At 44.5% G+C, this 25,414-nt stretch overlaps 1 protein-coding gene across 2 annotated transcripts in view; it reads left to right on the top strand.

Moving 5' to 3' along the window:
- LOC138295982 (multiple coagulation factor deficiency protein 2 homolog) overlaps positions 1-25,414 on the top strand; it is an 81,484-nt gene that overhangs the window by 32,138 nt on the left and 23,932 nt on the right. For both annotated transcript variants that reach the window (XM_069234673.1, XM_069234672.1), the window contains one exon: positions 24,401-24,525. In XM_069234673.1, coding sequence (XP_069090774.1) covers positions 24,401-24,525 — 125 coding nt within the window. The remainder of the gene's footprint in view (positions 1-24,400; positions 24,526-25,414) is intronic.

Here is a 25,414-nt window from a genome sequence, read left to right as displayed (position 1 = left end):
GGAAATGGGCCGACATGTACATGGAATGTCATGTGTACAATGCTGCTCATATGTGTGGCACTTGTGCTGTCTCTGTTCTGCTTCTATCGGACTCTGGTCACAGATAGACCTTGCAAATATTGGATGCAGTTGGACTTACTGCTGCCAAGGGTCTGGTCAGGCATTCCTGTTACTGATGCCAAAGCACATTGACTGCCTAATGAATGAGGCTTGTTTTCCCCTTATTGAGTGATGGTGTCTTAGCTGTGTGCCATATGCTGCGTTGGACCTTGATTTCAACATGTATGTGTGAAACAGTTGTGGTCCTCTGCCATTGGCCTTCAAAGGAGAAATGTACATGATATATGTCATTAAGAGTGTGTGTGTATGTGACCATTGTATGTTAGGCATCACATTAGCTCTGGGATGTTCTGTGTCCTACTCAGTATCTCAGCAATGCTCCATGAGGTAACACTCCTATTCTGATAAGTAGAGATGAAGGTGTGCAAAAAGGAATAGCCAGACCATGATATGGTGATTAGAATAGGTGTTTATTTAAATTAGTTAACTAAAGTGGTGAAGGTGATCATATTCAAAAGAAATTGTTGACGATCTGTTGCCGCCTGCATATACCAGCGGCTGTGTTCTGTAGTTCCCCCTCCTGTTGCAGGCCAGCATCCTCCTCTTCCTCCTCTTCAGGCATGTGTGGCTCTGGTTCCAGGAGGGGAATGTTTCTTTTGATACAAATGTTGTGAAATATTGCACATGTGAGGATGATCCTACAGACCATCTCTGGGGAATATAGGAGGCTACCACCAGTGATTTCGAGACACAGGAACCTTGACTTGAGGATGCCGAAGGCCCTCTCGACAATGCTGCGTGTCCTCCATGGGCGTCATTGTAGGCACGCTCTGCAGCAGTACTTGGGTTGCCAAATGGTGTCATGATCCATGGCTGGATGCTATACCCCTGATCAGCTACAAGAGAAAATTATTGGGATCATGTTGATGTAGCTGGCACTATTGAAAAGACCTTTCATGGCAGTAGTTGTCTTGTGTTGTCTGTGACTCTTTTGTGTAATAATGTGGCATCCTATGCTTGTAGGATGTACCATCTGCATTGTGTTGTTTCCTTGGCAGAACGAGTGTTTGTCTGCTAACCGTTTGTCTGCAGTATGTTTTGGGATTTGCAGTACAGTGTGCCCTCTCTAGCATTGTGACTTGTGATACAGGTGTCCGTGTGTCTTCACTGGGGGTGAGATGATAGTTCCATGCACACTTAAAATTGACAGTGTTGTTAACACGTTCATATCAATGTACCCTGGACTTCCCATACCTTTAGACTTAGGCAATGGATTAATTTAAAGGTCATTGGGACACTTACATTTTGCAAGGTGACATTTGGGCAACCCACTCCACACGGTGTGATCTTTGACGTCTTAACATTAGACTGTACAGTAATTTCCGATGTGTGACAGGTTCAATGGTGACCTAAGAAACTTGGCTAGCAATGTCACGAGCTCAGTGTGTTCCTGTTCACAAGTGTGTTCCTGTTCACAAGTTGCTGTTGTGGTGTATGTGTTGTGTGTCCTATAGGGTTGCTGTGCAGTGTGTATATAAGTAGGTTTTTGTACTTACCAACAAGTAGTCCATTGCCATACCGTCCATCCTGGAAGTGTTCATTGATGGTGCAGTGACGGAAGATGTATGACTCATGTACACTCCCAGGATATTTAGCCACGATGTTGGTGATCAATCCCTGGTGATCGACTGTGGCCTGCACGTTGATGGAATGTGTGTGCTTCCTGTTGCGGTAGAGGTGTTCAGTTGCAGCAGATGGCACAAGGCGTACATGTGTGCAGTCGATTGCACCAAGGACGTTTGGGAAGCCACTGATGAGGTAGAACCCCTGTTTTGTGTCCTGCTGCTTCTGCAGTGTGTTAGGGAAGCAGATGTGGCAGGGTGTCAGTTAAATGATGGCATCCAGAACTTTGGGCAAAAAGGCAGAGAATGATGGTTGTGATATTCCGGCAACCAGGGCACCAGTTGTTTGGAAAGAGCCACTTGCCAGCATATGAAGTAAGTCAAGCAGCTTTGTTTCTGTTGGGATGGTGCGGGTGTCACCAAAGTGGGGGCCAACTGCTGCTCAATGTTGCGCAGCAGCTGCTGAATGGCCTGCCAGTTCAACCGGTACCTCTGGATGATGTTGTGTTCCCTGGGGCCTTGAAGGGTGGTTCTTGGGCAGACTATCCTCTCCTGCCTTCTGCGCTGCCTTTGGGGTCCCTGCTGGTGTTGTTGTAGCTGCTGTTGTTGCTGCTGGGCTCTGCGTGCACGCTGGATTAGTATCACCTCTATGGCTCCCTGTTGCTGCTCTGCTGTTTGTTCTGTGTGTTCTGATTAAATACAGGTGTGTTTACCCCATTTTAACGCCTGCCCTGACCCAGGCGTTCATTTTTTATGCAAATCGGGCTGTGTTTCATTTTCTGGCTCCACCTCCCGGCTGTGCGTCATTTTTGCCCGAAAGCATAAATACGACGCACGGGCGTTTAAGCCATTTTTGGACGGGAACACCTACCTTGCATATAATTAACGCAAGGCGGGTTGCCACATCCAAAAAATGATGCACACGGCGGAATTTTGTCATCCGTGGGCTCGGGCGTCAAAGTTTAATTACAGGGCAACGTTTGCGCTGATCGTGCGTCAAACTTTTTGACGCACAATCGGCGCAGACGGAGTATAAATATGCCCCTTGGAGTTTTATTTCACACTGTCTCCAAGGTTGTTTGGTGTAAATGTCCACCCACCCCTTCTGCCACTTCATCCAGCCTGGGGGCTAATCTTGAGTTGGATTTTCCACCTTTAAATAATTCAGATGGTGTTCTGTATGTGCTCTGGTAAGGTGCAAGATGGAAGTCTTCAATCCCTTCAAGTGCCTCTTCCTTCAAAATCCAGCTGTTAGCGTCAGCTAGTTGATTCCCCTCCTTTAAGGTTTTGTTGAAACATTCCTTCTGCCACATTAGTTTCTGGGTGGTACGGTGCTAATGGAGATGTTTGATACCATTGTCCCTAACATATACTTCCATTTATTTAGAATACAATTGCACACCATTGTCAGATACTATAGTAGCCAGTAAGCCCTCTCTTGCAAACTTTATTATCTGTTCTTAAGTCAGATAAAATTGTATTTCTGGCCACTGCGAATACTAATCTATTAATATTACAATGTATGAAGTGTTCAACTCTCCTGCCAAGGGATCGATAATACAAATGTCTAAGTCATCCTATGGCCTTTCGGGAAGTTTTCTAACATGCATAGGAGGTTTTCTAGTGACCTCGACCCTATAGCTGTTATTGCACAATCCCTGACACACCTTTCAATTTTGATATCCATGCCCAGCCACCAGAAATCCAGTCTTAGCCTCTCTTTGGTTTTGGAAATCCCAAACTGTACATCATGGATTTTCCTCACTTTTTCAAGGGGAATCACTTTTGTGCCCCTGAACTGACATCCATCCATTCCAGACAATTTATCTTTGAGATATCAATAGGATTTGATATCACACCCCCTTTTTTTTTTTTTTTTTTAGAAAGATCCAACCACTATTTGTGACTCGTCTTACTTTAACTAGAGTCCTATCCTCTAACTTCTCTTTCTATTCATTTTCTTTCCATTTATTCTATGAGACAATGCCTTCTGTCAACTCACAAACACTGATAGATGTGATATCAAATGTGTCTGTCCCTTCTGCTTCATCTCCGCTATTAGAATTGCCATCTACTAATCTGGAAAGGCAGTCAACTGCTTTCTTCCTCACGCCAGAGATATATTCCAACCTGAATGTGAACTCTTTTAGTGAGATAATCCACTTCCTAACGTGGCTGGAAATGGAGTCCAAACCCTTTGATTCGAAGATTTCTTTTAAAGGCTTGTGGTCTGGCCTAACCTTGAAAAGTGCTGCCAATAAGCTAATGCTTCTTTCTCTATTAGTGAGTAATGTGTCTTAGCACCCTGTAAAGATCTTGAGGCAAAAATAATAGTTTGTGCACCTTCTGTATTTACTTGTGATAAGACTTCACTGAGACCTTTTGTGCTGGCATCAGTGGGGATTATGCTATTTCTAACTGGTACAAATGAATTGAGTTTGGAAGCATACTTCAAACTATTCTTAATATCCTGAAACCCATCCTCACATACTTCATACAAAATAGGCTCCTCCTTTCATCAGTGTCCCCATTTGAAAAGTCCTACTTGAAAAGTTCTTAATGATTTTGATGTAAAACTCACTCATTAAAAGGGGTCCTTTGACTCTCCCTTATTTTGGGACTGGCCATCTTTACAAAAGAGTGTATCAACTCTTCCTTTGGTTCAATTCCCTTTCCACTGATCTTATGCCCTACGTATCTGATTTCCTCATATCCAAACAAACATTTGTCAGCACTCACAGTCAAGCCATACTCTCTCAATGTCTCCAACACTAGATTAACTTGTTTATTGTGTTCAATTTTATTGATACCACACATACGCAAGTCATCCTGGTAGTAAAATATGCCTGGTAGGGAACTCAGCATGGGTGCCATAGCCCTCTGAAATAATGATGCCATTGACACTAGACCAAATGGCATCTGTTTGAACTTGTTTGCCCCCAGTGGTGTAACAAAGGCAGTAAGGTCTTGTGATTCAAAGTATAATCGTACTTGTACTTGGGTAGAGAAGATTGCGGCTCCACACAGTGCTGTGAACATCTCCAAAATGGTGGGCAAGGGAACTTTTACTAAGAGCTCCCAAATCCACACACAATCTTACTTTATTGTTCATCTTGTGTGCAACAACTATGGATGCTAGCCATTCAGTAGCTTCAATTGCTTCTAATACTCACTCTGGGTCTTTAGTGCCTTCTTTACTGCATCAAGTAAATTCACCGGTACTCTCCATACCTTTGAAGCTACAAGAATTGCATTTTATTCTCTTTCATTTTGATTTTACTAACATAGTGGGTGTGTTCTTGACTAGCTTGAATTCAGATCCGGGGACTAGTATTAGGATTCAGGTACACTCCTATGTCCTTCAGAACAGGCCAGCCTGAAATGTCCTCTTTCTCTGAAACACCCACCTTAGATTGTGTCTCACAACCCTTATATTTAATCCTACATAGAAAGTACCCTCTCATGCAAAGTGGTTGACTACCATACCAACCCGGCTATATATCCATTTCTTTTAGAGGTATGTTCCCCCTATAAGTATCTTTAAAAATCTTTTTGGAGATGATGGTTAGCCCGAAGCATGAATCACACATTGCTTCAAAATTCTGTAGGAGGCTGGCCTGGCTTATAGTGGGTACCTTGTGGCACTTACACCTTGTGCCAGGTCCAGTTATCCCTTATTATTAGATTATTAGTGTTCTAGCAGCTTAGGCTGATAGAGGTAGCTATAGCAGAGCAGCTTAGGCTGAACTAGGAGACATGCAAAGCTCCTATTATACCACTTATATCACTTAGCACCATATCATAAGAAACACAATACTCAGAGTTACTAAAAAGGTACTTTATTTTAGTGAGAATATGCCAAAAGTATCTCAGAGGATATACTCCTTTAGGAGGTAAGTAAAATACACAAAATATACACACAAACCAAAAGCAGTTAAGTAAACAGTTAGCAAAGTAGTGCAAATACTGTAGAACACCATAGAATGCAATAGGAGACAAGGGGCAACACAACCATATACTCCAAAAGTGGAATGCGACCCACAAATGGACCCCAGGCCTAGTGTAGTGTGTAGAGGGTCGCTGGGAGTGTAAGAAAACTAAGATACCCCACCCCAAGACCCTGAAAAGTAGGGGTAAAGTTACCCTACTACCCCAGAAAGACAGTAAAGTCGAGATAGGGGATTCTGCAAAGCACTGAAGACGGATTCCTGGACCTGAAGACCTGCAAAGGAAGGGGACCAAGTCCAAGAGTCATGCAAGTGTCTGGGGGGGCAGGAGCCCACTAAATCCCGGATGAAGGTGCAAAAGGGCTGCCTCCAGGTGGAAGAAGCCAAAGATTCTGCAACAACGGAAGGTGCCAGGAACTTCTCCTTTGGTCAGAAGATGTCCCACGGCGTGAGACTGCAAACAAGCCTTGCTAGCTGCAAGTTGAAGGTTTTGGGTGCTGCCAGGGCCCAGGAAAGACCAGGAGGTCGCCCCTTGGAGGAGGAGACAGAGGGGGCGCCCAGCAATAGAGAGAGCCCACGCAGAAGCAGGCAACACCCGCAGAAGCACCTGAACAGGCGTTCAGAAGATCTGAGCATGGCGGTCGGCTCAGCACAATAAAAGAGGGTCCCACGAAGTCGGAGTCCAACTTAGCGAGTTGGGCAATACAGGATGGAGTGCTGGGGACCTGGGCTAGGCTGTGCACAAAGGAATTCTTGCAAAAGTGCACAGAAGCCCTAGCAGCTGCAGTTTACGCAGTACACAGGATTACTGTCTGGCGTGGGGAGGCAAGGACTTACCTCCACCAAATTTGGACAGAAGGGCCACTGGACTATTGGAGACACTTGGATCTAGCTCCTGTGTTCCAGGGACCACGTTCGTCAAGATGAGAGGGGACCCAGAGGACCAGTGATGCCGAAGTTTGGTGCCTGTGTTGGCACGGGGAAGATTCCGTCGACCCACAGGAGATTTCTTCTTGGCTTCCAGTGCAGGGTGAAGGCAGACAGCCCTCAGAGCATGCACCACCAGGAAATAGTCGAGAAAGCCGGCAGGATGAGGCGCAACAATGTTGCTGGTAGTCTTCTTGCTGCTTTGTTGCGGTTTTGCAGGCGTCCTGGAGCAGTCAGCGGTCGATCCTTGGCAGAAGTCAAAAAGAGAAGTGCAGAGGAACTCTGGTGAGCTCTTGCATTCGCTATCTGATGAGAAACCCACAGGAGAGACCCTACATAGCCCTCAGAGGAGAATTGGCTACAGAGAGCTACAGAGAGAGGTAAGCACATATCAGGAGGGGTCTCTGACATCACCTGCTGGAACTGGCCACTCAGAGGTCTCCACTGTGCCCTCACACCTCTGCATTCAAGGTGGCAGAGGTCTGGGACACACTGGAGGAGCTCTGGGCACCTCCCCTGGGGAGGTGCTGGTCAGGGGAGTGGTCACTCCCCTTTCCTTTGTCCAGTTTCACGCCAGAGCAGGGCTCGGGGATCCCTGGACCGGTGTGGACTGGCTTATGCAAGAAGGGCACCATCTGTGCCCTTCAAAGTGTTTCCAGAGGCCAGGAGAGGCTACTCCTCTCGGGCCCTTAACACCTATTTCCAAAGGGAGAGGGTGTAACACCCGCTCTCAGAGGAAATCCTTTGTTCTGCCTTCGTGGGACCGGGCTGCCCAGGTCCCAGGGGGGCAGAAACCTGTCTGAGGTTTGGCAGCAGCGGTAGCTGCAGAGAAAACCCCAGAGAGTTAGTTTGGCAGTACCCGGGCTCTATGCTGGAGTCCCGGGGATGCATGGCATTGTCACCCCAATACCAGAATTGGGGTGACAATTCCATGATCCTAGACATGTTACATGGCCATGTTCGGAGTTACGATTGTGACGCTACATATAGGTATTGACCTATATGTAGTGCACGCGTGTAATGGTGTTCCCGCACTCACAAAGTCCAGGGAAACTGCCCTGAACAATGTGGGGGCACCTTGGCTAGTGCCAGGGTGCCCACACACTAAGTAACTTTGCACCTAACCTTCACTAAGTGAGGGTTAGACATATAGGTGAGTTATAAGTTACTTAAGTGCAGTGTAAAATGGCTGTGAAATAACGTGGACGTTATTTCACTCAGGCTGCAGTGGCAGTCCTGTGTAAGAATTGTCTGAGCTCCCTATGGGTGGCAAAAGAAATGCTGCAGCCCATAGGGATCTCCTGGAACCCCAATACCCTGGGTACCTAGGTACCATATACTAGGGAATTATAAGGGTGTTCCAGTGTGCCAATCAGAATTGGTCAAATTAGTCACTAGCCTGCAGCAACAATTTTAAAAGCAGAGAGAGCATAAACACTGAGGTTCTGGTTAGCAGAGCCTTAGTGATACAGTTAGGAACCACACAGGGAACACATACAGGGCACACTTTATGAGCACTGGGGTCCTGGCTAGCAGGATCCCAGTGACACAGGCAAAAACAGACATACATACAAGTAAAAATGGGGGTAACATTCCACGCAAGATGGTACTTTCCTACGAATTCACGCTCTCAATTTCAATAACATCTTTGGGATTACCGACATAAGAATAACTTATCTGAAGTACAATTTCCTCACAAACCTCCACTATTTTCACTATCTCATTTTTCTTTGTTGTCTTCTGTGTTTTACAACATGCAACAAAATATTCTTTTTTACCACAGTCATTACACATGGCTTTCCATGCTGGACGTTACTTCCAGTTAGCCATATGTCCAGTGATGTAACATCTATAGCACTGGCCTTTAAATGTTTGTTCATTCATTCTGTGGTGTATAGAGTCCCTTTTCTTTTCTTTTACTGCATTGACTTCTCTGTTGTCTTCACTCAATTTACACTTAAAATCAGTTTTCAGTTCTTTTACACACATTAACGTATGCTCTACTTGTTTAGGAACAATTCGATCCTCATTCAAGGGAGGATCAACTTTGAGCCATAGTTCCTCCCTGATCCTATCAATGTTGCATGTTAGCAGCAAAAAATGGATATATGTATCTGCTCATCTAGGGATGCACCAAATTTGCATGTGGCAGCCATTTTCCTTAGGGCTGATATGAATTCTTCTACAGTTTCTACATCCTTTTGGACCCTTTTCACAAAAAAATGAAACCTTTCTAGTATCGAACTTACGCATGGTGGAAAGTGGTTATTTAGCTTTTTATGCAAACTTCATAAGAGTTGAGATACTTGGCATCATCATTATTTAATTTGGGTAAATGCTCCAGAAATTCTTGTCCCTCCGTGCCTAAACAGTGTACAAGAACTAAAACAAGAGCCACTTTTCTCTCAATACTAATGTTTGGGCCACAGACAATGAGATAATTATAGAAAACCTTTTTCCATTTGCACCAAATCGTTTGTGGTTTACTGGTGTTTGTCATAAAGAAACGTAGCGGGTGTATGTTCTGCATTGTGGCAAATTAATACTATACATTATATGTAAAGCAATAAATAAGAAATCCAAGTCATTGTGTACCCTAGGAGAATATGACCGAATGTTAGTATCAGTTAAGAGAATGAAAACACAGGTATGTGTACAATTTTGCAAATGTCTGTTAAGAAAATTTTATTCAGTGCATCTTACAAATTGTGAGGCATATTTACAACAGATTGGTGTAGGGCAGTGCCACAAGTCTTTCTGCTGCACTGCTCTACACCAGTGTGAAAATATTTATGAACTACAGTGCATTCCTGTCCTGTCCCTCAGCACTGGTGCACAATTTGGTGCCTAGCGCCAACGCAGGCACCCTTGCCCCATGGTGCAAGGGTACCTGCATTGAATGCAGGATTGTTTTTGTGCAGGTAGGGGCATCTTCCTGCACAAAAACTATCTGGAGGTGCATTTTCCTCTTTCTATGTGTGCTGCAGAATGCAGCAAGCATGCAAAGAGATACAAATGAGGAGAAATAAAAACATTTGTCCTCCTTACACCACCCCTGTGAGGCGTAAGGTTTTGGTGCTATCCCAGGTTTATGACATTTAGTAAATCTGAGGCAGTGTCAAAATCCATTGGTGTTGCATGGGAAAACCCATTGCAATGCCCATGAAACGTCCCCCTGATGCAGAGTAAGGCAACACAGCGACTTGAGCTGTCTTGCCTCACTCCATATCTATGAGGCCATGAAAAGCCAAGCAAAGTGGCTTGCGTGGCCTCATAGATATGGTTCTGCGGTCTGTGTCGCCAAAGCGTGAAAACAAATTGAGGCTCTGGTAGTGCACAGGACTTGTAAATATGCCTGAACGGTATTAGAAGGCGAGCATTAAACCACTAATAGTAATTTCAAGTTGTATTTTCAAAACGTCCAGTAGGTGACATCCTAGTACAAGTTTTACCCTTTGATTCCCATATAAGTCTTCCTTCTCATCTGACATGAACAAAATATGCTGTGGTAAAATGAAATGTTTTCCCCTTCCTAAATCGATGTGAAACGCTGCTCCCAGTCAAAAAAGAAGAGACTTACAGTGAGTATAAGAAAATTTTATAGATTGCTGAAGGAGACGGTCACCTCAAACTCTCTCTGTAGATCAATAGGCCCCTAAGAAACCCAAACAGTGCTGAAAATGTCAGAAGTTCATGGTTTCGAAATAGTTTTTTTATTCATAGTCTCTGTTTTCTTCAAGCACATCGAATGTACACAAGAGTCGTATTCCATATACTCAACATGTTTTGTCACTCAGGATTATTGACCTATGACTTCAACAGGGCTACAAACAAAAACATATAGATCAACTTAATATTAGCATCATGTACCCAATATCTCCCAGTACCACCACCAAAACCTCATCGCTGGGAATTTTAGAAAAGAAAAAGGATAAATTTCAACTTGTGTATTCTTAGTTCAAAAAGGAAACCAGAATGATACCAGACTCATACAGAACAAAGTTGTTATAAAATTAATGAATTACGAAATGATAAGTAAGGGGTGAATATATGTAGTACAATACCAAGTAGAAAAACGTGACCAGATTCAAGAGTGTGTGTGTCATGGAGGCATTCCAGAAACCATATTAAATATGTTTAAGACACTAGTGCAGTTTTACATCAAAAAGTTTAGCACCGGCTTGTGCCATTCCTGAGCGCCAGCTGGGCGTCATATTTAAGGAATGACGCAAGCCGATGCAGTGGGTGAGCTAGCGTAAAAAAAATGACGTTAGCTGGGTTGGGGTGACGGTATGGGAGAAGGGGGTTTTGCACCAAAAAATGACGTTAGGCTGGTTAGAGGCAAAAAAATGCCTCTAACCAGCTTAGCGTCCTTTTCTGACACAAAACCATCTATACCACATGATTCCTGCCTTAGAAAAGACAGGAGACATGCCCACCACCCCAGTAGCCAGCACAGGGGACCAGGATCCCCTGGGCATGGCCATTGTACCTTGTGCCATACAGGGGGCCCCAAGTTGGGCTCCCGATGGCACTTTAATTTAAAAAAAAAAAAAAGTACTTACCTATACTTACCCTACTTAACTAGGATGGGGTCCCCCATCCTCCGGGGTCCCTCTACTGTGGGTGAGGGTGTTCCTGGGGCTTGAAGAGGGCACCTGTGGACCCATTCCACAGTGTTCAACCTTGGAAATGGGTCCACAGGTCCCCTAACGCCTGGTAAGACCCAGAAGTTCAATAATGGTGCAAAGCAAGCTTTGCACCATTATTTAGCCCCTCCTCCCAACCGTGCGTCATTTTAGCATAGGGGGGGGAACAATATGGGGCTAGCACCATTTTTTAGATGGGAACACCTATCTTGCATCTCATTGATGCAAGGTAGGTTCACACATCTAAAAAATGATGCAAACTCCAATATTTTGACGTTAGATGTGTCTACCATCAAAATATAAATATAGAGTTAGTTTTGCACAGAATTTGCGTTAAATGACGCAAATTCTGGGAAAATGGAGTATAATTATGCCCCCTAGTGTAAGTCAAGAGTGCACATCTTTTATCAGTCACAAATGACCACATCAAATGTCTGGAAAAAAAAACAAGAACATAATATCATTATATGAAAAATTAAAAGAAAATTTGAGGAGATGATATGTTTAGTAACTAATGGTCATCTGTGTACTCAATGTAATTTTCATAGAGAACTAAGTACCGGCAGCATCACGTATTAGCATCAAATACATGTGCCTACGTGTCATAACCACATCTCTGCATATAGTTATCCTCAAAGAACCGCATCACTGTGTTTACTCATGTTTCAAGAAAATACTGCATCTCATGATCAATACTGAGACCCTTTTTGACTGCGTGTAATTGTATAATCCAGCATGCTTCTCTGACATAGTTTCAGTTCTCGATTTCCACCCCTAATATCACTTTTAACCACTCCAGTCCCATGAAGTCTAAACCAGGAGTGTGTATTCTGGGCCGGACATTCTTTGCCATGTAACACAATTGGATATTTAATATTCTCTTGTTTAACGCTCTGAAATGTTTTGCTATGCTTTCTCTAAGTACCAGTACTAAATGGCAGCTGTGTGAACTGGGCGTGCGTCACTGAGCGACGAAGGCACACCAAAGGCAAGCCCATCTGCGCCAGTCCGTGCCTGGACCACACCTAGCACCAGTGACCATGGTTCCCGCACCCCTCAATTCTATGACGCCAGCTTCCTCCATGCCCCCAACACTGGACGAACAACCACCTGCAACCACACCCAAGGACCATTTGACTGCTGCAACTGCGCCTTCTCCTGCCACCGCACATAAGACCCACCAACCGCACGGAACACTAGAACCGCACACAACAACCTCAGCTGCATCATACTCAACACAATCCCTCACGAAACACACTGCAGAGATATGGAAACTGCTTGACTCCTCCTCCCCCACATCGCATTCCTCACAGAAACCTGGATGAACCCCACTTTTGCACTGGACAAATTCGCTGCCATCCCCGACGGTTACATTCACAAGGACTGCACCAACCAACCATGAGGAGGCATCTCCATTGTACACAAGAACACCCTCCGCCTCACAACCAGTACCGACGACCATTCGCCCGACATGGAGCACCCTCCAATTCCAGATCCAGACCAACCCAAACACCACCCTCCATGGCACCCTTGTCTACAGACCCTGTCTGCCTTTCAGCGAATCCATAGCTGACTTTGTTGCACACCACACCCTTGCCTCAACAGACTACATCCTCCTCAGCAACCTCTACACCTCATTTCTACTGGAGAATCCCACCATCATCGGTCTCAAACAACTGGTCACCTTCCCAACACACTCAACAGGACATGTCTCAACCCCATCTTCTCCGCCAGCAGAAAAATCTCCATCAGTCACACCTCTGAACTTTAATGAACTGACCACAGCTGCGTTCAGTTCTCCTTCACCAAGCCCATCCAACACCACCGCCCTCACCGCTACCCACACAGAATCTGGAACAAGGTGTCCGAAGACCAACTCGCCACCTCAACACACCATTGCCGACCACCACTGACGCCACAATCTGCATGCAACCTCCATCTATGGATCGCCAAATGTACCAGTGCTCTGGCTCCCCTCAGGAAACCCTCTGGCAAACAGACCGCCGAGAAAGCTGGTTCTTCCCCCCTCCAAAAGTCCAGACACACCTGCAGATGACTCGAAAGAAGATTGAGGAGCTGCAAGACCCCGGCAGACCATGCAGCCTTCAAAACCACCGTCACCACACACCACCACCTTGAGCCACTAAGAAAACTGCCATACAGGAATGAATCAACGCCAATGCACACAACAGCAGAGAACTCTTCACATGATCAAAGAATTCACCAAACACAGCATGGATATGACGGATATCCCCCCCATGCCCTCGGCAACAACCGTGCCACCCTCTTCCCCTACAAGATCATAAACAGCGTCGACAGCTTCGCAACACAGGACCTACCAACCCCACCCAAATGTTCCACATCCGAGCTGACCATAACCAACTGGACCACCCTCACCACGAACGCCACCCTACAGATTATGAAGACCGTCCAACACTCCGGAGCTCCCTCGGATCCCTGCCCCCACCACATCTTCAAAAGAGCCCTCAACACCATTGCCCCTAAACTCTGCTGCATAATCAACTGCTCCATCGAGACTGCCACGTTTCCGGAAGACTGGAAGCACACAGAGATCAAACCCCATCTGAAGAAACCCTCTACAGACCCAACAGATCTCAGGAACTACAGACCAATTTCTCTGCTCCCCTTCCCAGCCAAAGTCATTGAGAAAGCCATCAATGCCCAACTCACCAAGTTCATCGAAACCAACTGCATCTTGGACCCCTCCCAATCAGGCTTCAGAATCAACCACAGCACTGAGACTGATGTTCTTGCTGCAAAAGATGATATCTGCAATCTCCTTGACCGAGGTGAAACCGCAGCCCTCATCCTGGGGGACCTCTCTATCACCTTTGACACCATCTCCCACAACACCCTCTCAACAGGACTACACAACACTGGCATCCACAGCAAAGTCCTATAGTGGATCTTCTCCTTCCTCACCAGCTGAACCCAGAGTCAAGCTCCCTCTGTTCTCATCCGAACCTACAGATATCATCTGTGGCGTCCCTCAGAGATCCTCACTGAGCCCCACCCTCTTCCAAATCTACATGGCCCGCTTGCAGACATCATCATAAACCACGGACTCAACATCGTATCCTACGCCGATGATAGCCAAAAGATTCTCTCCCACACCAATAAATTAGCAGTCGTAAAGAGCAACTCCCACAACAGAATGAAGGCAGTTGTTGCCCGGATGAAGAACAGCTGCCTCAAGCGCAACTCCTACAAAACAGAAGTCCTCATGTTGGGAACCACTCCTTCTGCCTGGGTTGACTCCCAGTGGCCCACAGTACTCTGAGCTCCCCCCCCCCCACACTGACTGACCATGCACACAACCTGTGCATCATCTTCAACTCCTCGCTCTCGATGAACCACAAAATCAATGCCAACTCATCCTCCTGCTTCTATATGCTCCGCCTGCTCTGAAAGATCCTCAAGTGGATCCCCATCGAATCCAAAAGAACGGTTACCCAAGCGCTTGTCAGCAGCAAGCTTGACTACGGCAACACGCTCTATGCCAGGGCAAATGAGAAGCTCCAAAAAAATCTGCAAAGAATCCAGGATGCCACCACCAGACTTATCCTGGACATCCCTTACTGCTGCCACATTTCTGGGCACCCGAGAGAACTTCACTTGCTCCCGATCAACAAGAGAATCACCTTCAAGCTCCTCATTCATGCCGCCACAACATTGGACCCGTATACCTCAACCACCACCTCACCGTCTACACCCCCACCAGACAACTCTGTTCTGCCCACATGGCCCTGGCCACCATCCCACGGATCCGCAAGACCACAGCCAGAGGAAAATCTCTCACATATCTCACTGCTAAGACCTGGAACTCTCTTTCTCTTCATCTCAGACAATCTCCCTCACTGCCTCAATTCATGAAGGACCTCAAGACCTGGCTCTTCGACTGAACTGGCCAGCCAGCTCATCGACTGAACTGCAGATACCACCACCCCCAGTACCTCCTTGAGACCCTAACGGGTGATTAGCCACGCTTTACAAGAACCCTGATTGATTGATCATGCTTACCGCATATACTTTACTTCATTTACACACTATTAAATAGATTAGATATTGAGTGCCACAATCTATGTGGGTTTGTATTATGTGTTCACACAAATTATGGTAAGTGAGTTTGGCTGTGCAATCAGTAGCCCATCTACACATAGTACAATGACCACATTTTAAAAAAACCCTTAGCAAGCTGTGTTAACCAAAAGTCTGTTATCCGAGATGTAGGATAACTAGGAAAAATCTAATTCCTCACTGTTTTCCCTTTGCAATATCAGGGTGACTAGATGGGAATGGCTGAAGATCTTTGGTCTGAATTAACAGATCCCAATATTTACGTAGAGCACTGTAAAACTTTTTAGACATGGGATTGAAACCTGTCGCCAATCTGATCATCTTGGACTGCTGTTTCTAATTACTTTTACTATTCAAAAGTATTTCTCTACGGTCAGTAGTACATGCTCCTTTGCTAGCTTTCTTAATCACATCCATGTCATATTCTCCTGACACAAATCTTTGTCCATTGTTATTCGAAGTCTTTTTAAATACAATATCCTCACTATAATTCCTTCTTGCCCTCAGCATCTCCCTGTAGGGGATAGAATTAACTTGATGCATGTAGTAAGGCATTGTATACAGTTTTCTTCCTATGCATTTCGCTAGGGATACGCCCCCCTACCCTTGATGTACAATTTTAAGTCTAGAATACAATACTTTTATCACTATATTCATATGTGAAAGATATATTATACTAGTTGGAGTTCAAGTATTTCATAAATGAATCCAATTCATCATTATTCCCAGTCCAAATCATAAAGCAATCATCAATATAGGGACCCAAGTAATAAATATTGTCAGTTCATTTTGCGGCTTGAGGGCCCCAGACCTCCAACTTCCTTCTGCTACCCCATAAAGAAATTTGCAAATGAAGGTGCAAATCTGGAACCTATAACTCTCCCGCCCAATCATTTACACAATGTTCTATTGAACAGAAAAACATTGTTCTCTAAAATCAATCATGACCTAGTAAGCAACATTTTCATATCTTCGTAAAATTCAATAGGCCTCTTACTAAGAAAGTGGAGCAGCGCATTAATGCCACATTCATGGAAAATGCTAGTATATAATGACATTACATCCATAGTGACCATCAACATGCCATTCTCCCATGTTACATCATTAATGAAGTTCAGGATATGCTTAGTGTCATGCATATAGGATGGTAAGTTGGAAACAAAGGGACGTAAAAAGACACCCACAAATTTAGTTATCCTCTCTGTTGGACCTCCAATACCCGATATAATGGGTTTTCCAAGGTTAAAAGGCAAGTCTTTATGTATTTTTCGGAGTGTATGTAGACAGGAGTACCACTGGTGATCCGACACCAAATAGTAATACTCATCATCATTGAGCAAGTCCAAATCATGCCAAAACTTGAACTTGATATTTACCAGTTGGGATACTTCAAAGATAGGATTGTAATTTAGTTTATGGTAGCATAAGGAGTCATTTAATTGACTATGAATCTCATTGTCATATTCTTCCTTCTTCATGATTACTATATTCCCACCTGTGTCTGCCTCCCAGATAATATTGTTGTGATCTAATAAATCATTAAGAGCTATCTTCTCAGGCTTCGTAAGATTGTGTCTTGCATTCGGTTTGGGTCTTAAGATCCCATTTATCCATCTCATTAAGGACTGCTTTGTAGAAAAGGTGCACATTATTGCCACTTGAAAGCAGTGGGATCCACCTAGATTTCTGCTTTAAGCCACTGTTTTCACTAGGGTTAGTGATTAATTCAAAATCACCCAAAATCTTATGAACAGTCAAGGGATCATGTTAATTTTCAGAAATAAAAAGTAATGTTGTAGTATCATACACATCTTTTATTAACATTTTACTCATTGAAATCTCATCCATAATAGATTTTTCTTAGATAGGTTAACAGAAAAAAAATATTCAGTTTGAGTTGCCGAACCAATTTATACAAGCCAGTCTTTAAATCCAACATACTGCCAATACTAATAGGGCAAAACTCTTACCTTCTCAAGCAAAGTAATTGTTTCTCAGCCAAAGCTCTTATTGGACAAATTAACCACTTTAACATCAGAGGTGTCACCTATTATCTGCTGACTCCGCTCCAAAATCTGGTTTTCATAACCCTTCTTTCGTCTGGAGATGCTCTTTCCTCTTGTTCCCAGTTTTGTCTGTCCGAAGTTCCTACCCTGGGCTTCGAATTTCTGTCCCTGTTCCCCATCCTGATATGAAGTACTTCCTTTAAAAAAAAAGGTTATTGCAGCATTGTTCTGAGGCACCTTCTCGTGCATCTTCGTTCTCACTAGATGAATAGCTGGAGGGGGGGGGGGAAGTGCTACTACTGCTAACGGGAGGAGTGTCAGTCTTATCAGGGAGAGAATCTTTCTTGACCAAATGATCAAACTTTTTAGCAGACATACAAATTCTCAGACTATTGTAATCAGATTTGTCCCTTCTTAGTTTCCTAGCCTTCCTCTGTTTTATGTCCTCTTGATATTTATTTAAAATTTCCTCTATCATCTCATAGTTCTTCTTGGTTGGTTCAGGCAATTTTATAACCATAATCTCCTTTTCAAGATCACTAATCTCTTGTTGGAGTTTGGCACATTTTCTGTCTGAATTTCAATCATTAACCCCATTAGATTAACCAAACTGTGGTAAGCTCTCTCTCTCAACATAATAGTAAGTCTTCTTCCAAGTCATCATATGTTGGAAATATCGGTGTGCGAAGACCTCTGGGAATCCAGTTAAGACATGAATACTGTTTAAGGGTTATCCCATCTCACCATTTAGACATCTCTGGTTTCTTCAGTCTCTAAAGCTTTATGAATTTAGCTCAGAGTCCTTCTTTAGCTTTCGGGTTACTCAGGTTAAAAGCTTCACTAATCATAAAACCATGTACTTTTCAGTCTGAATCTGGTCAGGTTTTCCTACTTGGTATTCCTTTACATATATTCACCTCTTACTTAGCATTTCACAGTTCATTCATTTTATAACCAATTTGTTCTGTATGACTCTGGGGTCATTCTGGTGTTCTTTCTGAACTAAGAACACAGGTTGAAAATGATCATGTTCCTTTTCTAAAATTCCCACCAATGAGGTTTTGGTACTGGGAGATATTGGGTACATGATGCTAATATTAAGTTGATCTATATGTTTTTGTTTGTAGCCCTGTTGAAGTGATTGGGAATATGATGGATGCTAATGTTAAATTGATATATATGCTTCTGTTTGTAGCCCTGATGAAGTTGTAGGTCAATAATCTTAAATGACGAAACATGTATTGGCTACATTGAATATTTGGAAAACAACTTTTGTGTATATCCGATATGCTTGTTGAAAATAGAGACTTGAATAAAATAACTATTTCAAAACCATGAACGTTTGAAATTTTCAACACTGTGTGAGTTGCACGGGGGCTTATTGATGTTCAAATTAGGAACATCAACTACTCTGCGGAACCTAAAGTGGCCCTTTCGTCCTCTCTAGAGCACCTTGTACTGAGTTTTCTGTCTAATATTTATGTGGCACACCTGGATTGTGCCTCTATATACCTGGCCACTTATTTGCTCTCTGTAGATATTGCTGATGGAGACATTCCCCTCAAGCTGTTTGCTGTATATACAGCACGGCTCACAGTGATGTTTCACTTTACGATGAGTGTCATTTACTACTCATGTAGAGGAGGGGAACAGAAAGGAGAGACGATGACATGAGAGGAGGCCTCTTTTTGCATGGTTAGCCCCATTTTTTGCCTGATGTTGATGTGTTTTAGAAGTTGGTAATGCCCAAGGCCCCTGCTAACCAGGTTTCCTGGGCCAGAGCTCTTTCTCTAAATCTGTTGTGATGGTTGGCACAATTGGAAACATTCTTACATATCCCTGTAAGACCCTAGAAAATGGGTACCCCAGTACCCAGGGCATGAGGTAGTAGGAGTAGGCCTCTGAGGGCAGCAGCACTGATTGTGCCACCCTCTAGAACCCTGCACTCAGATACCCTCAGCACTGACAGTGCAGGCTGAGTGTCCTGGTGCAAACCTAAAATACAAACTCGACATGGCACACTCCCTGTGTGCCCTGTCCACCATATACTGCATTTACTATGGGTAAGACACCCCTCTGGCAGGCCTTACAGCACTAAGGCAGGGTGTTCATTATATGTGAGGGTATAGCTATGTGAGCAATATGCCCCCACTGTGTCCTTGCCAAACCTGGGACTTAGTGAGTGAACAGAGCAGCCATCTTAATATATATGCTGGACACTGGTCAATACGAGTTTCCCAGCTACAAAATGGCTACTCTGAACCCTGGATTGTTTGGTATCAAACAACTCAGACTATTAAATCCAAACTGGTACCAGTGTTGGATTTAAACTTAAATGTACCCAGGGGTCACCTTAGGTTGCCCCCTGCAAAAGCTAATCCTAACTGGCATAGTTGCTGACTTGTTCCATCCAGCCTGCCCCTCCAGACGGCCAATATACAAACCTGGGTGACAGCCATGGCTCTCTGGTTTGTAAGGCAATGCCCTTCCTGGGTGAAGGAGCTAACACCCCCTCCCTCAGGAATGTGCAACACCCTGGTGGTGAGCTTCAAAGGGATACTGCCCCTGAAACTTGAGCCTCCAGGCCTACTGCTAGCAACAGACAAAGGGTAGGAGTACCTGCCGACTGAGAATGCACCACCCATAGGGGCTTGCAGGCGAAGTGGACCCTCCATCTCATTTTCCTCCATGTTGGATGGTAGGAGAATATTCAATAGGGTCTAGGACGTGCCTCTTCCCACAGGAAGTGGTCACTGTAGTGGGTGTAGTCACCCAAGGTTAAGTGTCCATTGGGCACTACCAGGTTCCCCTTAAAACACCCACTAAATTCAGTATTTAGTGGGATCCTCTAGACCAAGAAATTAGATCTGGCAGAAAAGAAGACAGCACCAAAGAACCTGACAGGATGTGAACAGAGGACCTGCTGCACCAGAACAGGCTCCAAGACCCCTGCTTGCTGCACCATTGTCTCGGCAATCGCCGCTGCCGAAGCGCTGACCACTGGACCGACTTCAAAAGACCCTGAGGACCTCCAGGCTTCATAAATAGCCAGAGAACTCTCTCCTGAGTGGAGGCACCACTCAAGAAACCACAGCAACCAGCAAGGAACCTGCAAACCGGTGAGGGACACTTCACTGACCAAATGATATCTCTGAAACTGGAAGTCTCAGCCAGACCTGACGACACACCAACGACAGCCTGGGTGGGACCAGCAAGTGTGCCAAGTTTGGTGGCACAGCACCCTCCTGTGGCCGAGTTGTGGCAATACCCCAGGTACTGACCATCACCAACAACAGCTCCTCCGGAGATGAAACTGGACCAGGAGGAAACCCCAGTTGAGGGACTTCAGTGACACCCTGGACCTCCCACCAGAGCACCCGGGACGTCCTGTGAGACCCAAAGAAGGCAGCTCACCTCCAGCTCTAAAGGGTCCCTTTGCGCACAGCATCCAAGACCTCCAAAATGTCCTGCGCCTGGCCGACCTGTGCCTTGCATCGCGGGATTTGCTGGGTGCCCTGGGTCCCCAACCCCTTGTGACCTCAGCAGCCCAAGGAGAACCCCAAGCACCCACCTTAAATTTGCAAACAGCTCCTTTTCCAAGTGGCCCCTCCAGGTGGGCCTGTGCCAAGAGGTTTTCCAAAACTGCTCCCGCCGGAACCAGGAGCCGCCCGAGGCTCTCCAGCTGGCACAGTGTGCCCACCAACCACTCCAGCCACCCTGCAAGAGAAGAGCCTGGTAACCCAACTGTACAATTTTTAATGCATTTTTAAAGGTGACAGTGCATTGATTCCAATGGTATGTAATTACGCACAGAAAGACTAACTTTAATAAAACTTCAAAAGGTCATAACTCAAAAAGTACTTAATGTATTCTAAATATTTTGGTCTTAAAATGTATATAAAAGTCTGAAGTATTGTTATAAATTCAGGTTTCGAGTTATTCATTCAGTGTGTGCGGTGCATGATTGGATTTGTGAATACAGCAAATACTTCGCACATTGCCTAACTGCTCGACCAGCTACCTTAAAAATTGGGGCATTAGGTGGTCTAATTTCTACCTCTGGAAACCAACGTGTGGTTGCCTGGACCACCTGTACAGTGTGCCTAGTTTTGCACACTACATGGAGGGCCAGCCTCCTACAGATAGACACTCCCTTGTCCTTTTCAGATTTGGGCTTAGGTCATTTACGTGTAACAGATGATAGAACACTTGCTAATAACCCCGTTTATTTAAACATGTGCAGAAAGGTTGTCTTCCTTTCAGAATATTGCCAAAGGAGCGCATTCAAAGAGTTCCCTAACAATTTTGCTGCCTGTGCACCCATTGTCACACCATCACCATTCCACAAATCACTTAAATCCTTGGTGCCTCATTTACTAATAATTGGCTTATGGCTGCACCACAAGCCTTTTAGCTGTGCTGCCTTACCCAAATCGAAAGGGTAGGAATGTACTCTATAACTTTTCTCCTCTTTCTATGTGTGCTGCATTTTGCAGAAACACTTTCCCTGACTATGTTTGTGCAGGAAGGCGTCCCTTTCTGCACAAAAACAATTGTGCCAACAATGTCAACACCTTTGCACCATGGTGCAAGGATGCTTGGGTTAGCGCTCAGCAGCAATTTCTGCCCGGCGCTGGCAGAAAGGACAGGAATGCACAGTATCATGTAAATATCTCCTCATTACACCTCCCTTGGGGAGGTACACAGTTTTGACACATTCCCAGGTTTACAGATTATTAATATGATTATTATTATTACAGATTATTGGTGATCTGAGAATGTGTCAAAACCCACAAAGCCCATGGAATGCCTCCTTGACGTAGAGTAAGGCAAGGCAGCACTTTGCACTGCCTTGCCGTACTCCATAACGAGGAGGCCATGCTTTGCATCGCCTCATAGTTATGATTGAGAGGCCTGCACCACTGGAGTGTCATAAAAAGTGACTCTCTGCCGGTTCAGGCCTCTTGCAAATTAGGCCCTTGGTATCTTGCTCTTTCGAATGAAAGAGATCTTTAGGTTTCAGACATTAGGAATAAAAGCAAAATCAGTAATTTGTTGAAAAAATATATTGATAAATTTAATGTAAATAGGATTAATAAGTGATGTAGCTCAAAATATGTAGAAACATGCACAGACTATTTCTTTCGTGAAAAAAATAAACGTTACCATAAATATCTCCTTTCTCCTAATCACTGTTCATGATCGGTGCAAAGGATGTCCAGGAGAGTAAAAAAAAAAACAGTTAACCTAAGACGTCACACTTTTCATGTCATAACTCATTACAAGTGAGAACCAATATATTATTTCAGTATTACAGGTCATTAGAGATGTCAGAGCTCAACTGTAACAAGGACATCGGGCACTTATGTATTATCCATTGTCTAGCAGAGAGAACTTATGTTTACTATCTGTAAAATTACCTTTTAAGGTGTCCTTCTCAGCGATACTAATCGAAACCATGCCACTTAGACTTAACAGGACTTAACAATTTTTTCCAGGCAGCTGGGACATCTAACCAGTCTAATTACATCTTTCTCTCCAAATGTGTCATAAGCTACCATAAATACCTTTTTGACCCTGGATAGCATACATAAAACTAGTCCTGAAGGACTTGAATAGCTTGGTTAGAGGGCACAGTACCAGTTCTGTCTCTTCCTCATCATCTACCTCCTCTTTTCCGTAAGCTATTTTTATGGATGTTTATACCATTTTGTAAGACATCTCTGAATCACCATTAGAGCAGGCGTTAAACCGACACAGGGCTTTTTTAACAAGGGAGCCTTCCTGGCATTGCTAGAGCACCATCATTTTTTGACGCTAATCCAACAATGCGTGACTTAAGCACCACAGATGCCTCAGAATTTCTGACACATCTGTTAAAACGTACGCAATGGAGCTCTGTATTGTAAATACAGCACATCCATGGCGTTGTTAGGGGGGGGCCGGGCAATGCAAGAAATTGGACACATCGGAGCCGATGAGTCAGACTCTTGTAAATAAGGCCCTACACATGTATCCTTTATACATCTATTTATAGAATGCTATGGCACTTTAGAAAGTTTCTGCAATGCACCAACCTCTGAGATTGTAGTTGCTGAAAACCAGCTCACACTCAGCAAATGATGCATGCTGAGCCATTATCAAAGTGGTGAAATTGTACAACTGCACACAATAATATTGACAAGTGTAATTTTCTCTATATGTTTTAGGCATTCATTTAGCACTTAAGGGCATTTTTACTAAAGCATGGCGCAGGGCAGCGCAGCAAGTGACCTTGCTGTGCTTTCCTGGGCCATAGGGGAAGGGCAGAAATGTACCGTATTAATGAAATACAGTGCATTTTTTGTCCCTTCCCCCTGCGTTGGCACACAATTCACTGCCTAGCACCATGGTGCAATGATGCCTGTGTTGCATGCAGGATTGCTTTTTGGGCAGGAAGGGACACCTTTCTGCACAAAAACAATCCAGGGAGGCATTTCTTCTTTCTATGTGTGCTGCAGAGTGCAGCACACATAGAGGAAAAAATAAGGAGAAATGAAAATATTTCTCCTCATTACGCCTGCCTTGGGGAGGCGTACAGTTTTCATGCATTTGCACGTCCTTGTAAATCTGGTAATGCATCCAAAATCCATGGGTGTTGCATGGAAAAACCCACTGCAATGCCTACTGAAAGCGCCCGATGCAGAGTAAGGCAACGCAGCGACTTGCACTGCCGTGCCTTACTCCATATCTACGAGTCACGTGACTTTGCATGGCTTTGTAGATATGGGTATATGAGCTGCGTCACCAGAGCGGCTAAAAAAGTGATGCACCAGCATGGGATTTGTAAATTTGCCCCTCTGTTTGCTCACGGCTTTGCCTCACCATGCTTTTAGGTGACTTGTTAATTGCCACCAAGGTATCCTTCCATCGGAGGTTGACATCTGTTTTGGTTTGTGATGACGTGTCAAGGGTATTGTGTTCTTGTACGTTTCAGTCTGATGGTTGCCTTAATCACTGAATGGTGGGATTTGGTGTCTGTAAGGTGTTATCACAAGGCTTTATGAATGTTACAAAATATCTTATGTGTTTTCTTTCATGTCTACTTGAAGCCTTCATGACTTTGACCAGAACAAAAGGCTGGATGGACTTGAAATACTGGCAGCTCTTAGGGAGTCTCTGATCCATCATGTCGGCTCAGTGTTCACCCAAGAGGAACAGATGAAAATTTACACAGGTTAGTCCACAGACTGACAAATAAACTAATGTAAAATCATAGGTTTTGGTTTGACTAATCAAAATCTCACAAAGTGTTTTATTAACTACACCACTACAGCCACTATGATCTACTTCTGAAGGGTGATGAGCATTGTACCATATTTTCTTTCGTAAAGCAGAAGCTACATTGTTGGGATGTAAAGGTTCTCTGCATGGTTAAAGATGTATACCCTGCCGTGAGTGCCCAACTGTCCAGATCCCTAATGCTGATTTTTTGTCACAGGCGAACACAAATTTTGTGTGTGCACCATGCCATAGGGCTGTCTCACGGATTGAGTCTCGGGATAGGAGGGGCGCCCACACAGTTACCCGCATAGTGATAAAAGGCTACCGTCTTCACCAAGAATTAAGCAGCACAAGCATGGTGGTGGTAGCATACCGTGCAGTGATCACTCGTAGTCAACCGGACCTTTTTACCCTGTGTCACTGGAGTGAGGCGTACAGGCTCACTCAGATTTTTAAAAGTTCAACTGCGGTGCACTCACCCTTGGCCTACATCGGGTAAATGTGAAATGCCGTGAAGCGCAGGAGTAAGATTGCGCTGGATATATGCATGCCTGGGAATGGGGCAGTAAAGGGATAGAGGGGTGCTGTGCAGTTTATGTGCGGTTAGTGCATGTACTGAGGGGCAAATTTATTAAGGGGTTTGCATTGCCCTTGTGCCATTTGAGGAGGCACACGGGGACACAAAACCTATAATGTGATTTGCCAAGCCACGCAAGGCCACCTTTCATGGCCCTGCATGGCTTGGTAATTCTGAAGTAATGCCAGACAGCGCAAGTTGCTGCCTTGCGTTAGTCTGTCCCAGAGAGACATTCCATAGGTGGAGCATGAGTTTTCCCAAATAT

Source organism: Pleurodeles waltl, chromosome 5 (genome assembly GCF_031143425.1).
Source record: "Pleurodeles waltl isolate 20211129_DDA chromosome 5, aPleWal1.hap1.20221129, whole genome shotgun sequence".
Lineage (NCBI taxonomy): Eukaryota > Metazoa > Chordata > Amphibia > Caudata > Salamandridae > Pleurodeles > Pleurodeles waltl.
This window is presented reverse-complemented; position numbering and strand designations above follow the sequence as displayed.